This window comes from Falco rusticolus, chromosome 4 (assembly GCF_015220075.1).
Source record: "Falco rusticolus isolate bFalRus1 chromosome 4, bFalRus1.pri, whole genome shotgun sequence".
Classification (NCBI taxonomy): domain Eukaryota; kingdom Metazoa; phylum Chordata; class Aves; order Falconiformes; family Falconidae; genus Falco; species Falco rusticolus.
Genome location: NC_051190.1, coordinates 5,374,850 through 5,391,245, shown reverse-complemented (window position 1 = coordinate 5,391,245; position 16,396 = coordinate 5,374,850). Strand labels below are relative to the sequence as shown.

The 16,396-nt window shown below is 45.8% G+C and overlaps 1 protein-coding gene and 1 long non-coding RNA gene across 8 annotated transcripts in view; one reads left to right on the top strand and one right to left on the bottom strand.

Moving 5' to 3' along the window:
* Positions 1-9,235, bottom strand: part of LOC119146272 — a 28,346-nt gene extending 19,111 nt beyond the window's left edge. For 3 of the 4 annotated variants that reach the window (XR_005103686.1, XR_005103688.1, XR_005103689.1), the window contains exons 1-2: positions 9,124-9,235; positions 136-1,122 (exon numbers count right to left, since the gene is read on the bottom strand). This is a non-coding gene — a long non-coding RNA (uncharacterized LOC119146272). The remainder of the gene's footprint in view (positions 1-135; positions 1,123-9,123) is intronic. The other variant, XR_005103687.1, reaches the window with a different exon arrangement.
* Positions 8,723-16,396, top strand: part of FAM120A (family with sequence similarity 120A) — a 55,967-nt gene continuing 48,293 nt past the window's right edge. For 2 of the 4 annotated variants that reach the window (XM_037383677.1, XM_037383680.1), the window contains exons 1-2: positions 8,724-9,598; positions 15,301-15,547. In XM_037383677.1, the coding sequence (XP_037239574.1) occupies positions 9,125-9,598; positions 15,301-15,547 (721 nt within the window). In that variant the 5' untranslated portion in view covers positions 8,724-9,124. Of the gene's footprint in view, positions 9,599-9,953; positions 10,271-15,300; positions 15,548-16,396 lie in introns of those variants that run through there. The other 2 variants (XM_037383679.1, XM_037383681.1) reach the window with 2 other exon arrangements.

Sequence of the window (16,396 nt, the reverse complement as noted above, 5' to 3'; positions counted from 1 at the left end):
GACATTCTAAAAGGAAAAAACGGCACTCAGTAACAAAGTGCAAAAGTTTTTCATTACTTTCATTTCCAAAGACACCATCGCTGCACAGCCTTAAGAAGAAGGAGAGGCACACAAATAACATGCTTAAAGCATTACCTGAGCAAGTGAGACTGATCATTTACGTGGAAAGGAAAACTCCCCGATCAAATGGCTGCAAAAAAGGCATCTTGAAAATTGCACGCAAAATTCCTCTCCTGTGCAAATCTTGTTTTATAACCAGCCACCTTATCTGCATAAAGTAATGTGTCTTTTAAAGCAGTTTCAGGGGCTTGCTCACACAAACAGGTGCTCATGCAACTACAGGCACAAAATCCTTGGATTCAGGTGTAAAGTGTACATAGATGATCTCACCCTCTTTGCTGCCTGCCTGGTTGCAGAGCAGAGCAAGCTCCTCGCTCTTGTCCTATGCCGGCAATCTAACATAAAACTGAGCGTAGATTAGTGAAACCTAATACACTCTAGGACTGTAAAGGGATTAATCACATAAATCTTCACCAAAAAAAATCAGCATTAGTATTTATTTAGATGCATTTTATTTTCCAGTGAGGAAACAAGCCTCTTTTTTTTTTTTTTTTCTGCACCAGTAAAACTGTTCAAAATTCTAGTTGCTCAGATTTGGCAGTTAAAATCCACTGTACTACAGTTAACCTATATTCTTGTAAAAGCATTTATTTTAGAAAAGGGCTTGGCCAGCTTTTCCATTTCGGTATTAGATATCTATTACATGGGCAAGATCTGTGCTTTACTCTCACTGATACAGTGTTTTATGTATAAACATCTTGACCACCACTATGTTGTCAGTGGTTAGCAGATTCAATGTGTTTTGGCTGAATTTCTGAAGGGCAAAACTGTGACTTGCACTCTAAATATTTTTTCTGGAGAATGGATTCCTCAACAGACTATGGGTATCTTGTACAAAATGCAAGTAAACATTCAGAAAGGAATTTAATGCTTCTGGCAGGTACCGACTTGCCAGCCTTGGAAGCCGAAATCCCTGAGACCTGTGGCACCAGCGCAGCTCCAGCCCCGTGTGCTCCGCAGACCGGCCGGGTTCCCCGCCATGCCACCGCTCCTCCTGCGCAGCTGCAACGACAAGGCAAGAAATAACGCCCGCTACAAATGCTGCTTGTTAGTACGGGTGTTTCTGGCAAGCTTACTTAAACATCCTGACCATGCTTTGTTCGGAGATTCAGTTTGATCAAACCAGTATTTAAGCTAAAATGTTCTGAAGCAGGATGTTGTAAGAATTTTAGTTAATATTAATTGCTGGTATGTTTTTTTTAATATTGGTAGCAATTTGGTTAATGAATGTAAGTCATTTTGAATTGCTGCTCCTCTTACTTATTTCTAGAATGCTGCAAAAAAATCTGCTGCAGCTGTATCATAAATGTGAGCAGCCAGGGCAGAGGTTTGGGCCTATGAAGACGGGACGATGCTTTTGATATGTTGAAGGCCACTGAGAACATTAATAATGTTACTTCACATTTCTACAGTGCTTTGCCTGCTTAAAGCACCACATAGACTACTAGTAATTAGTGATATGGATGTTTCTGAAATCATCAGCACTATCATTTAAATTGTCATTAAAATACAATTAGCAGCCCTTTGAACTGAGCGCTGTAGTTCAGAACAGTCTAACTGATGGCTCGTGGGCCAGACCTGGACAACAGGAAGATCGTGTCTGGTTTTCCTCTTCTCTAACTGCACCAGCTCAAGGAGCACCTCATCCCAGGAGTGGCGGCTGTGCCCGCAGGACAGACATGGAGAGCCGTTATGCGACTGGAAAGGCAACGGCACAAAGTATCCCTTGTGTCCAGCCCACTGCATTGAAAAGCCTGGATTTTGTAAAGCTCATTTCAGCCTGTGTGCAATTTCAAGCAGGCACAGCCCCACAACTTTATACTTTGCAATTCAAATCAATTTTTTTTTTTTAACTTGACTTTCAGGGCACAGCTTTGTGCAGCAAGGAGCTGTAGGGATGAAATAAGGGCATTATGTGCTAAAACAAATAACTGAGCGATCTACATCTACAGGTGATGCGCTGGTAGACCATGCTGGCATGTGTTTGGGTAAGATGAAGAATTTAGTTTGCTGCAGCAGACTGAAAGTGAAGGTCTGGCTTGGATGGTGTTCCCAAATCTGGCATCCATATCCCACGTTTAGGTAGCTAAATCTGTCACTTACATGCTTGAGATACTTGTGTTAATTGCATAAATGCCAACAAAAATGACGTGTTTTTAAAGTGTTAGAAGTGTAAAGAGCTGCTCTTCTGAAATGGCCACAGTATCTATACTTAGCTCCTATGTGCTCTTCCGATGATACCACTTGCAAATGCACCACATTTGTTGTAGGATCTAGCTATAGTGATGTATTAGTATCTGTTTGTGATACTATTGATGCTCCTGCAAAAAAACGCTGTAGAACATACTTTACATACTGCCTTTTTGTACGTCTCACACAACTATTCATTAATACCACGGGAACAGCGTGCTACTGTTCCAGGTTTTCAAAGAACCAGTGCTATTGCTCTCCACCAGCTCCTGTTGCCTGCTTCATACTGCCTGTATTATTTATGCTTTTATTCCCGAAAACTGAAATTTAGAACTGGAAATTTTCACGCTTTTGTTTTTTAAAAAATAATTAAAGGCAGCGAATGGACCTGATGTAATCTGTATACTGTGTGCCACGGCTAAGTATCCACTGCTGTGAAAGCACTGCTTGTTCTCTGAAAGGAGGAATTCTTTCAGACAGCGTCACTTGCCCCCTCCTCTGCAGGGCTGCTTTTCCCATACACTTGGAGGACTCGCTGCCAGTCATTTTCTTGCCCTAGAAGTTTGCCGGAGCAATACTGTCATTCACCACTGACATTGTACTGTCTGTACAGGGCCTAGTTCCTAATGGGTCGGCCTTCACGTTCAGTCAAAAATTTCACCTGTGAGTGTAGCAGTGGTTCTACGAAAATATGATGCCTTTTGAATCATCTTTTCTTTGGACCGGTCCTTGGACTACATAGCGCTTCACCTTAACGTGGGCTTCACAGCAGGCTTTGGGAGAAGTTCTTTTCCTCTGTCATTCACATAGCAAGCAGCGTGCTCTCAGATATGACCTGTCTACAAAGATTTCAGTGTTGGCCTGGCATGCTTTACTAGTATTTTAATGGCCTAAAGAAATTATTTGGAAAGCTGAAGATGCCTTTAGAAAAGAGGGAAAGGAGGGGAAAACAGACTCGAAGAGGCTATTAATGGGTCAACTGGCCCAAGAAAATAGGGAAAAAGTGCAACTCAAAAGTGGTTGCCAACACGCGGTCTTGCAATACTGCCCAGGAAGGTAACACAGCTCCTCGTGACCCTGTTTTTGTGATGTTATGCCTTCACTCCCTCTCTCTACATTCACCATTCTATACCAGAAACGTAAATTGTTGCCCAGTTCAAATCCAATACACTTCCTAAGTCTGCTTTTCTCAAACACACGAAGCATGTATTGTCTTGGGAGGAACAAGAGACCAAGTACTCAAAAACGTGGTGCAGGGTTTGCCATAGCCACAACTCTGAGAACAGGTGCTCCAGGGGAGCCGCCTGCTAGTGTTTTGCATAGGTAATTGTTAACGATACTAAGTAATAGTCTGTCTACTGGATAACGGACAACACCCCGAAACACAGGCCAACAACCATAAATGGAGAAAGTATTACAAGGAACTCACAGCAAAATTAAGATGCCAAGCAACATTCCCATATAATGTGAAGACACTGAAAAAAAAGAGTCTTTGTTCCACCACGGGTGTCTTTGCTGGGCTTCTGCCCCGTTGTCAGCCGTTTGGATTAGCCTCCTCTTCATGGGAAGCTATCAGGGATAGCATACAGAAAACACTGAATACGCAAGAACTCAGTAGGATATAGCAATTTTGGGAAAGACTGATGGTTCTTAAATAACTTACTGCAATTAACAGAGGGCTGGAAATGTGAGAAAACCTCTGAAGAATTAATCAAAAATCAACAGCAGTTTGTCTTGATAGTAAAGGCAAGCACACGAAATAAAACAGCTTATCACAAAATGGCTTTTGACTAAGAGTGAAAAATGTAATGAGGAAGAACACACTTTGGATAAATCTACATTCTGTTAAGTTCAATAAAAAAGCCAATGCCAGTAGGAGGGTGAAAAAAAAGACATCTTCCTGTATGGTCACCACTGGGCATGTATTTGCATGAGGCAAGTGCAAGGAGAGCAGACTTCCTGAGTGCCAGAATAGCACCCCTATCTTAGATGTGTAAAGAAGAAGTAGGACTTGCCCTCAACTATCACAAAGCTGGTCTATGAGGCCAGCTGGCAAGGGAGAATGAAAAGACAAAAAAACAGTGGACTGCAAGTTTTTGGGCATCTCTTACAGTCTTTGCTAACAGTCCTCAGAGTTAAACTTGTGGCTTAAGCTAAAAAAGAGATGGAGAGCTTGACAAAGGCACAAAATCTACATGGCTGAATTTTTGCAAGAACAGCAGTGAAAAACAAATTAAGATGTGGCAAAATGATCCATCATCAAAGTTCAAAGCAGCCAGTGAGACACTGCAGGAGACTGATGCTAGCAAGTAGAATAGTCTCCTGCACAAGTTCCATGCTGTGGCAAAATAGAATGGGCATGTAGCCAACAGAAAAGGCTTGATACCAGCAAAAAGATGGAACTCGCATTCACCAGATACCAGGGCAACTAGTTTTTCATGATTTGAAGTTATGGTGGAAGTTGAATTTTAAATTAAGTCTGAAACGTTAGAGTGAAGGAATGCTTGATGGGTGAGAGCTGATCAGCGGAAACTAAAGATTGCAGCAAAGTCTTCTTTGCAAAGAGTTTTACAAAAAACCCCACGAGAATTGCTATCGATGAATTGTTGCTGTAACAATAATACTCCTTTTTGTAGACTAAGAAAAAAATTAACTGTTAGCAATAAACCTATTTAAGCTGACCAATCACCTATGGGTTTCTGCAGCTTTTATGTCTTGCTGAAAGCTGAAAAAGGAAGAAGTTCCAGAAATAGACTGAAACTGCTCTAAGATCTGATGCTGATGGAGAGACCGATAAGCATGTAAATGACTCAGTTAGGTGTCTCCCATATGCACATTTGCGTGTCCTAAGAGGAAAATGTTCCATCACAGGTATCATAGATATTTGAAAGAAGTTACTGTATGCTAGAGCACCATGGTGCTTGTAGATATTTCAGCAGGCTACAGAGAGATCCCTGAATATGGAAATTCTTGCGTTGTATAAACTTTGAGTGATTGTATATGGTTTAATTGCAAGCAACCTACGGTACAAGAAAGGAATGTCTCACCTAGTAGCAAGTACCATGATAAAAAATCAGAGCAAGACTGTGAGTGACTTTGTCCAAAATTTTTTTTTTTAAACCTAAGCAATTGTTCTTCAGTTTCTACTATTTTTGCAACTATTTTAGACTAAGTGCCAGGCATGCCTGTAACTTAAAAAAAACCCAAACAACCAACAACAACAAAAAACCAACAAAAGGAAATCACCTGAAATAACATACTGAGGATGAAGCTAAGGCAGCCTGCAGATGTGTCCCTTTTTTTTGCTGGTTTTATATAAACTGCATGAAGATTCTGCAAGTCTCTGTAAGCAAAATATTTATTTAATAGGTATATGCAAGCAATACACCACGAGAGGAACAAGGGTTGGTTTTATTGCTGCATGCTATTCACCCCTACTACAGTCAAATGCTCCAGATGACAGGGAAGAGAAACAGGGCAGCTAGTAACAGTCAGCTAACAGCAGAATGTTAACATTTATTGCATGTTTATTTGCAAATGTTTGCATTAAAAGTTAGTACCAAAAGAATAATATAAGAGATATATTTCACTTCGAGCGCTGAAGTAGCAATACAGAAAAGTATCTTGCCCACAGCAAGCAGCAGTAAGGAGGAGGGACCTGGAGGTTTTTTGCCTATAGCAGCAAGAACTGGGAAGTTCAGGGAGCAGCAGCTCCACAGTGAGACACACCAGAGTGAGAAAGGAGGAGAAATATTAATGGAAATCGCGTAAAACAAGTGTTTCCCATGGATAATATATGCATCAATTATTCCCAACCAAATGTACCCATCATCAAGATTACCGTGGATAGCCTGTCCCACAGCCTATGTCCATAGTCCTCTCACAGTGGGACCAAGTTTTGTTAGCAGGGGTATCAAAACTAAGATGATAACATTCGTTTCTATGTTCTTGCCCTGACACGGTTATTCATTTCAAGTTCTTCCTAATGACTGTTCAGTTCCTTCCTTCTAGGGAGCCACTCCTAATTCTCTTCTATTCAGGTTGGAAAATGAGTCACTGCCTTTAGTATTAATTTTTGTTAACCCTTCCTTTGCACAACCAATAAGTGTTAACAGCAAAATGCATTGTGGCTCAGTGCTGAGAAAGAAAACTCTTCAATGCCTTTTCCTCCATCGCACCATTTACTTACATGCAGATAACCCGATGATTCCTGCAGGCTTTCTGCTGCTGGTTGATGAAAAAAACAACCTTGTTTGTCTTTGTGCCTTTGGTTAACTGCTTTCTAAGTCTATCTTAGTCTACCTGTTTTGCAGTGTAATTTTGCTTTCCATATATTGCACTTTTTTTCTGTTGCCTTCTTGTCTGGCCAAAGTTTTATTTGCAGCAAAGCAACAACTTGCATCAAATAACTTCTTGAAGCACCTTGTTTACCCTTCTGTTTTTCCTCTCTTTTCTTTTGGGGAAGGAGGGTCAGGTTTATGGATGGGCACACAAACCTGGCAGCACTCAGTTCTACTGTCTCTACCTACCTAACTCCATGGGAAACATCAGGACATTAACGGTCAGGCTTCTGGTAGACAATGCTTTTGACTAGTTTTCCTTCTTAAACAACACAAAACATAACCCAAGCAAACTTTGGAGACATTTTATTTATACATGACTGCCATTCTTAAAACTACTGAACCTAACTATCCTGTGAGGCATCTTGAATCAGCTACCGCCCTCTTCTCAAGACTAATTAGCGAACAGTCTGTCCTGGTTTTGATCAAACTTTGTACTGTTTGGTTACAGCATTGAATACCTGCCGGCATGTCTCATCACCTGCTTTTTATGCGCTTCATGTATGGCGGTACTTGTTCTTTGGCTGAATTTTGATGTGGTTGGGGATATTTGGAATTTTAAAGTTCTTTCTCCTTGATCCTCTATTAGCACTGTTGGTCTACTCCCATGCTTTGTGTGCCTTTCAAAGTGTTTCAGTGTTTTTGTTATCTTGATGCTATCCTAACGCATGCCTGCTCTTAAAGTAAAATCTAGGAAGTCTAAGGGAAAAGTAGTTTGGAAAGAAATCAGACTATTTACTTAGGAAACCACACTCTCAGATTATTACAAAACCAGATTTCTAGGAAGAAGCATTATTTCTCATTGACTATTTCCATACCTTTTTTCAGTATTCTTTATTTCACCGACCTTATGCTGTACCAGACGGTATTGGATACAACACCCTCCGAGCAGCCTTGCATTAGCACTGCACCGCCTGCGAGAGAACCAACCCGCTCCCCAAGACAGCATTTCCCTGGTGGGAATATTTACTGTAGGTGCCAATCCAGCCTGACTGAAGTCTCATTAAGAACACATTTTTTTCCCTATCAATAAAATATTAATGTGACTATACAGCACGTGCAGCCTGACATTTTCTTGACACCTGCATAGCACAGAACTCCTCGCGCGCCGCAGTACAATTTCAATGACAAACTGCATGCAACTTCTATAGCTCAGGAAAAGCCCTAATCTTGGCCTTTTAAAACATAATTTCATGCGGCCGAAACTGTAAGGATACTCCCTCACCGCCCGTGCGGAACGGAACGGGGGTTTTCCCCCGGCAGCCTGTATCGATGCCCACTTACCGGCCCCAGTGAGGCCCGGCCTGGGCGGCCAGGCCTCGGGGCGCCAGCAGCCGCCTCGCCTCTACCGGAGGCGGAAAGGCCCTGGAACCCGCCTGCAAGTTTTGCCAGCAGCAGTGAACGCGGGCTGCGGGCGAGGCGGGGACAGCCTGTAATTATTATCTGCACAGAGCGGCCGCGACCGCCATGTCTGCCAGGCGGGGAAGGCCTCGCGAGCCGGCCCGGCAGTCCGAGGCCGAGCGCGGCGCGGCCGGCCCGGCAGCGGGAGCGGGGGGGGGCCGGCACGGCTGCCCGCCGGGGCCCGGCCCAGACGCGGCCTCCGAGCGGCGGCGCAACAGGTGCCCCGGGGCGCCGCTTGGCCACGGCGGCGGCCGCGCTGCCCCGCCCCGGGCGCTGGCGGCGCCGAGGGGAGCGGCGCTGCCCGGGGGAGCCGCGGAGGCGGGACCGACGCGCGGCGGGGTGGGGTAGGGGGGGGGGGGGGGGCGGCGGCCGCGGCCGCGCAGCGCTCCGGCCCGGCCCGAGCGGGCTCCCACCGCCCCCCGCCACTCCCCCGCCTCCCCCCGAGCCCCCTCCCCTTCCCCGCCACCCGCTTCCGCCCGCGCTCCCGCGCATGCCTGGGTTATGCAACGGCCGCGGCGGGCGGGCTGCGCGGGCCCCGCCGCCCCAGTGCCGCAGGGCAGGGCAGCGCGGGGGGCCTGAGGGCGGCGGGCACCGGGCCGGGGGCGCGGGGGGCGCGCTCCCCGCCCGCCCTCCCTCCCCCGGCGCCCGTGTGCGCGCCCCGCGCCGCCTGTGAGTGGCAGCGGCGGCCGCCGCCAAGTCCCGCCTGTTCCGCTCTCCCTGCCGCAGGCGGCGGCGGCGGCGGGTTGGCTTCCTGCGCGCTGTGCCGCTCCCCCTCCCCCCGGCAGTCGGAGCCGCAGCGGCAGCAGCCCGGATCCCCGAGCCATGGCTCTGTGAGAGCAGCACATGGCGGCCGCAGCAGCCATGAGCCCCCCACTAATCCATACAACTCCCCCCTGAACGGCCACCGACGGCAGCCAGCGCTCCCACCCGGCTCCACCGCTCCCACCGCCCACCCGCAACTACAGCCGCCGCCGCGCCGCCCGGCCCGAGCCCAGACCCCGCCGCCGCCGCTGCCGCCGCCGCCGCCGCCGGGCCCCCGCTCGCCCGCCCGCCGCCGCCGCCCGGTCCTCACCATGGGAGTGCAGGGTTTCCAGGACTACATCGAGAAGCACTGCCCCAGCGCCGTGGTGCCCGTCGAGCTGCAGAAGCTGGCGCGGGGCAGCCTCGTGGGTGGGGGCCGCCAGCGGCCCCCCCAGACCCCGCTGCGCCTCCTCATCGACGCCGACAACTGCCTGCACCGGCTCTACGGCGGCTTCTACACGGACTGGGTGAGCGGCGGGCAGTGGAACCACATGCTGGGCTACCTGGCGGCCCTGGCCAAGGCCTGCTTCAACGGCAACATCGAGCTCTTCGTCTTCTTCAACGGCGCCCTGGAGAAGGCCCGGCTCCACGAGTGGGTGAAGCGCCAGGGCAACGAGCGCCAGACGGCGCAGCAGATCGTCAGCCACGTCCAGAACAAGGGCACCCCGCCGCCCAAGGTCTGGTTCCTGCCGCCCGTCTGCATGGCGCACTGCATCCGCCTGGCCCTCATCCGCTTCCACATCAAGGTGAGGAGGAGACGGGCCTCCCGCCCGGGCCAAGGCCCCCCGGGCCACCGGCGCCCCCTCCCCGCCGCTCTCTTGCGCCCCCGCCGCTCCCCTCCGCCGGCGCCGCCGCGCTAAGATGGCAGCGGGGGCTGCCCGGGGCCTTGCCAGTGCCCAGCCCGGCGGGGGCGGGGGGGGCGCCCTGCCTCTCCCCTCAGCGCCTCAAAATGTCGTCGAGGCCCGCGGGGGCGGCCCAAGTTTCGGCGGCCTCAATCCCCGGGGGATTTTGCTATTTATACGGCGTGGCCGGCCGGCCTGTGCGGGGCGGCCGGCAGCGCCCGGGGCCTCCCGGATTCCCCTGGCTGCGAAGCCAGGCCCAGCAGCAGGGAGGTTTTTGCCTCCATGTTCTTTCGGGGCTGCCGCTCCGTCGACTCAAAATGTCCCTTCTTGCCCAGGCCCCCCCCCGCCCCTCCGCTCGGCAGGGCGATGGGGCTGCGACTTGGCTGCCGCAGGTGAGAGCGGCTGGCCGAAAGCATCGTAATCTAATTAATTATTAAGACGAAAGAAAAAAAAAATCAGTTATCGAGCACGGCAGATCTGCAACAAGTTCCCTGCTGAGGCGAGGCGTATAAACTTGCGCAGAAGGTGAAATGGCTTGCTCCAAAACGCAGAGGTTCGAGTTTCGTGTTTGAGAAGGTGAGGGGTTTGATCGGCATTGCCCAGATGTATTAACGAGCTTTTGATCAAGTGTAGAATAATCCGTTCCTTACTCTGTAACGGCAAACGCTTCCAGTCTATGGGGTCAGGAGCACCGATCCGACAGTTCTTCATTTAAAGTTCCGATTTTAAGGGGAATCTCTGCTTTCTGGTAACATTGGCAACGCTGCAGGCAAGGAGCTGGGGTCCGTGGTGATCTCGGGCCAACACCCAGGCCACGATTTCAGAGGTTGCAGAATATGAACGTCGCATCTCTCTGTACAGCGTTCGTGATTTGTGGTGGTTTCTGTTAAGCCGAGCGGCTGCGTATATTGAAACACAAGACACTAGAAAAACAAGCCCCGGGATGAAGCTGCAATTTTCAGAGTTGCTCGCTTGCTTTCCCGCTAGGGAGGGAAGAGCAGCGGGAGTGAAGTGCATGCTTGTAGCCCTTATTATCATAAATTACTTTAGTGTGTAGAAAAGTATTATGCAACCTTTAGGGTTGCACGCGTGATCACTAGGAGCAGCTTAACATTATCTGGCTTTTGTACCGATTAGAAAAGTTCTGGCCGGGTTGCAGTCCCGGGTAAAGATGACTCTTGGAAGGCGCTCACCCAAAAGGTGACTTTAGGTGAAGTTTCTCCTAGTTCTGCCGACGGGACGCGAGTAGCTGTTGCTCCCTCTTAGCCCGGCCCCGCTCACTCAGCCGGACCCATCCTGGGAGGATCGCGTTCCCTGCAGCTCCCTGTGCGACGGGCTGGCCTGAAGCCTCCCCGGGCAGGCAGCGGGCGGTGGAAGACCCACCCGCAGTGGCCATTGGCACGCCGGGGCCACCGGGCTGGGCGAAGCGTGTGCGGAACGAACTGGAAGCGGAGGCAAAGCTGTTCTTGCAGGGTGCGTCGAGCTCTGCTGAGCGTGACGTCTGGGGCTTGTTGCCTGGTTGAAGTGAAGACGTTATAGCCGTGTCTATTGTAGAAATGGGTTTTTCTGGCCAGTGTGGAAGGAAAGTCATGTACGTGTTTTGGATATGAATGGCAGTGGGAATTTGAGGGGTAGCAAAACCATCCTCATTTGAACTTTTTTGTTGTTTGGGTGGGTTTTGTACCTAGGAAATACTTCTTAATACTGCTTAAATTCTTTAAGCAAAGTTTTAGGGACCGTGCAGTGAAGATATTTATCTTGATCTGGTTACGGGTGCATTATAAATCTTCCTTAATTTTTTATTGAGACTTAGAGATCATTAGTGAAAGCAATGAATGGGGTACAGTAAGAATATTTTTTCCTTTTAGTGTGTTAAACTGGATACTTTGTTTAATGCAGTATTGAAATGCACAGTACACAACAGGAAGACAGCTGTTTTGATATTGCTAGGAATTTGGTATTTGTAGTAGTTCTGTGGTATGTTGAACTAGCTGTTAGTCTTTAAATGCATTGTCTCAGACCTGGTTCATTCCTGTTGAAGTACATGACATCCAAATAAAGTTGCCACATTTGACAACAGTGTCACCTGTAGCACTTTGTTTACTTTCAAGCTTAGCTGCAGCATTAGCTCCTTTATGGTTTCTCGCTAATAGGCCTTATTCTTAATCTCTGGAAACAGTTTTAGGAACGAGAGGACATGTCATACCGAGTGCCTTTTCTATCCAAAAAAAAAAAAAAAAAAAAAGAAACAAATGAAAAAGCCCCACAATTTTGATGGGGAAGATTTGAGGGGTGGGTATCTGTCTGCCTTACGTTAGCACCGGGAGCTGGCAAGTACTTGTTAACAAAATACTGATCTGTTTGTGGGGGAGAGTTTGTTGCTGTTAGGAACGTTCATATCACTGAGCGACCACCGTGTGTGTCTGAACTGCAGTGGCTGTCTGAACTGGTCAGCTGTCTTGGGGATGGGAAGGGTATCAGCAGTTCTGATTTGATGCTTCATTTATACAGCTGTTGAGAAACTGTGGATAACTGTTTTAAATTGTTTCATTTTCAGGTGAGAAAGTATATTTAATGGTTATAGTGGTAACATGCATAATACACATCAAAGATACTGCAGAACTTAAATTACATTCCTTTTCTGCTTTTCTTCTTCTCTTATACAATTTAAAATCTTTCTAAATCTACTTTATTACATTTATCTTTCTTTATACCTTACTCCAGTTTTATTCATGTTCTCCCCCATGCTCACTTTCTAGCAACCCTCCTGCTGGGCAATGAGCAAATGCATCTTGAAAGGTGTGATTTTTATTTGCACGTATGGGTGATTATTTTTTTTAATTAACATACACATAAGACACTTGCCAAATGCTAGTGTTTTCTCACTTTGTTTTGAGAAGTTTGGATTGAGAATACTTATGAACTTCAAATATGAAGCTGATTTTCATATTTTCAGGAAACATTTGAGTCTTGAGTAGAAGAGCTGTGCAGAGTTAGGGACTCGCTATGAATTTAATCTATTTTGGTAATTAGAGGGGAGAAAAAGAGTAATGTCTTCTATCCAGAACAATTATAAATCACTTGCAGATGGTTTCGGCAGGATGTAAAAATAACAGGTTCCTCCAAGTTATAACGAATATCCTACGGGTTTTTAGCTTAATTGTGACCTGGTATTTTTCTGTTTGGGGGAGGGGGGAATAATTCTTAAAAGAAACTTTTAAACATTAGCAAACCTGCTTTGCATAAATATTTAAGCAGTGGATTAACTTAACATCTTTAATACTTTGGTGAGACTGTTTTGTTCTCAGTATCTTAAACATGCATGTGCCTGTTTACTCGGACAGGATTCTCTCTTTCTGATCCAGCACCATTAATGTTTACACAAGATTTAGACTTGAAAATTATTCCAAACTCCTGGCTGCGGTTATCCCTGCGTCCTCTCTGGGTTGATTTTGAAGTGTGCGTGTTGCCTGGGTATAGTTGCATCTTCAGACTCCCTCCTTTTCTGAAAGCTGCAAACTTAATTCTCTGACTCTCATCTTGTTAGAGTTTTATGTTGCAGGTTAACTGTACCTTGGTAAATACAGCTTTTTTTCCTGTGACGGTTCAATTATTTGAATGTGGATTCTACTATAACCTAAACATATTGCAGTTTCATGCTCATAGCTTGCTGTGTCAGATAGCTCTGTAAAATGGGAAGGGAGGGAACTGGAGGCTGGAGGAGGCAGAGGAAACAGTTTATAGGAGATCAGAGCTGACTGCACAAGTTTCCTCTTATTATCTGCATAGCCATGTCACATCTAGTGCTGCAAAAAGAATTCTTACTTTGTTTTTGACAGATGGCCTGTGGTTGTCATGTATGCGAAGATGTTGATTTTAGATACATGTACATAATTTAAATCTCTGTACCCTTAATAAAATAAAAAAACCAACCTGGGGGATTTTCCTGATTTAAAACATGTGAAGACTGGGGAGGGATGGTCAAGCCTAAATTGCCCTCGAGTTAGTAACTGTATAAATCTGGTATCTTTAAATTTTTCCAAAGATATTTATGGTGTCTTTCAATTCTCTGTACAGCAGGCGCATGTTATGCTATGTGATAATATAATTATTAGAAAAATCAATACACCTTTTTTTCTCACAAACAAAAGTAAATTTAAAAACCACTCTGATACAGTCCATCAAACACATTTCCAAAGATGTAACATTTTCTAAAGACTCTAAGGTGGTAGCATCAGGAGTAGAGAGAGTTTTGTGAGCCGGTATTGATCGTAGTAATAGAGTGAGGTGCTGACTGTTCAGCTGCTCAGGATTTTGCTAGAAAGGGAACCTGAAGCTACATAGGAAAAGCAAATTCTTACTCACCAGAAGACTAATTGGAGTAATGCATGAGTAGAAAAGGAAGGGTCACTGCAAACCTTCTGTTAAACAAAAGCTCTTTGCTGAGAGATAGATGACTGCAGGACGTTGGAGAGGGCTGTAGAGGTGTACGACCCTCGCTCATGTTCTCGAGGTTTTGGCTGCAGAGGAAATAGCATCACTAGCACTGGTGCTGTAGTTACTCATGCGTATTGTGGAGACTGAAGCTAATGGTTTTGTACTAGTCTATTTTGGGATGGCTTGCTATCTGCGTTGTTAAAATTGAATACTTGGTGATGGTAGGGTATACCAACACCCAACCTCTAGGGAGTTTTCTGGATCTTTATTATGTGTGTAGATGGTAAAAGCATTAGGCATCAAAAGCACTTGGCTCACTTTATTTTTGTGTGCTTGTATGCAGACTGTAGTTGTGACAGTTCCTGACAGCGTGTAGAAATGCAGGATTGTAGGTAGTAACCTGCCATCTTGGCTTTTTGTTTTAGTATAACCTTCTTGATGAGAAAGAGTTGCTTTTATATTTCCAGTGTTAGGAATTGTCCCATGTCTACCCTGCACAATGTGCCTGTTCTAGTCATCTGATTGCATGGTCTAAAATAACGTGCTTTGTTAGGCAGCGTGAGTTGAGAGGTAAAGTTTGGGCTGTAAACTGGAAGGAGTGTGCACCGTCAGAGACAGCTGTGCATAAATGAATAGGCTGAAGGTAGAAAGAGGAAAAAAATTGGCTTAACACAGCAAGGTAGACATCTGAAAGGTGAAGAAAGTTACCCCCGTTCATCTAGGGTTATGTTTTGTTTCTTTTAAAACAGGGCTGCACAACTTTACAAGGGATCATGTGATTCCTTTTTAAGGGTGCATCTTGCCTTGGTGAACTTCTTGAATATCTACAGCCTTCAGATTTTTCCCATGAGTTAATACAGACACTAGTATACTAATATGTTTAGAGTTTGAATGTTTCTGTTAATAAACAGTTACTTCAGATAGAGTTCAGTAATACATAATGCCACTTCAGTGTGCAGGCTTTCGGAACTTTGTATTGTGTTTCTGAGCGCTCCTTACATTCTGTCCATATGTGCTGCGTCATTGAATTTTTGAAATTACTTTAAATATACTGCAAGAGTTTCAAATGCACGTATATAGTTTCAGAAAGACCCAGTATATTGTAATACATGTGATAAATCAGTACTGCAATTTAACACTGTAGCTAATTACTCTGTCTTCCACTGTAGGTTGCACAGAGCATTGAGGATCATCATCAAGAAGTAATTGCTTTCTGCAGAGAAAAAGGTTTCCATGGTTTGGTTGCATATGACTCCGATTATGCATTGTGCAACATCCCTTACTATTTCAGTGCCCATGCCCTAAAACTGAGCCGTAATGGGAAAAGTCTCACAACAAGCCAATACCTAATGCATGAAGTTGCCAAGCAACTGGACCTGAATCCAAATCGCTTTCCTATTTTTGCTGCTCTTTTAGGTAAGTGAAGTAATAAAAGAACTTGATGCTGGTAGTCAGACGTGATTTCAGTTTCTGTTAACTGTTTTGAAATATATGTGTATAATTTGACAAAGCACCTAGGGAAAGACATCGCTTTGTTGCAGATATTCCTATTATACTTGAGGTGGGCTGGATGCGTTTTTATGAGGCCAGACATGCTGAATTTGTAGGGACCTGCAAGCAATGCAAATTGTGGCTGTCTAGAAACAGGAGTAGAGAGAACTCTGCAAAGCTCTGCCTAGCCAAAACGTTCTCGGTGGGGGGGGTTTGGGGCAGTTGTGGTTCTGCTAGTTTTGGTCTTCTATAGTACACAAGGTCTAATTTTAATAATATACTGGGAAAGCATACTTGTGTTCTGTTTTGTAGTCTTAACTAAAAATAACATCTACGGAGTGAAGATGTTTGCATTGCAGGGGCTTTTTTTCCCTCAGAAATGAATATTGGACAAATAATGGCAGCACATCAGCTGCACCAGAAATACATTAGATTAGATAATTGAGTGAAACTCCGCACATTTGAAAAGACTGGTGAACAGCATCTTACCATTCCATTAGTTTTGTCTGGATACTTTCTTGGCACTCCTGCTTCTAATTCTAAGTGGTATAGTATCTTTAAGTAGCATAGGCAGGAAGGACCTCGGTTTCACATCCCTGCTTAAATGGGACAATTTTAGCACACAGTGTTTCGACAGCACTGGTAAAGCGTAGCTGTCATGCTCTCTCAGATGGAAGAATGAATTAATTACTAACAAAGTTGACTCCAATGAATAACATCAGTTTAGAACAACATTCTAACTTCTTTTTGGGTAAATAAACACGGAGCAGCCAT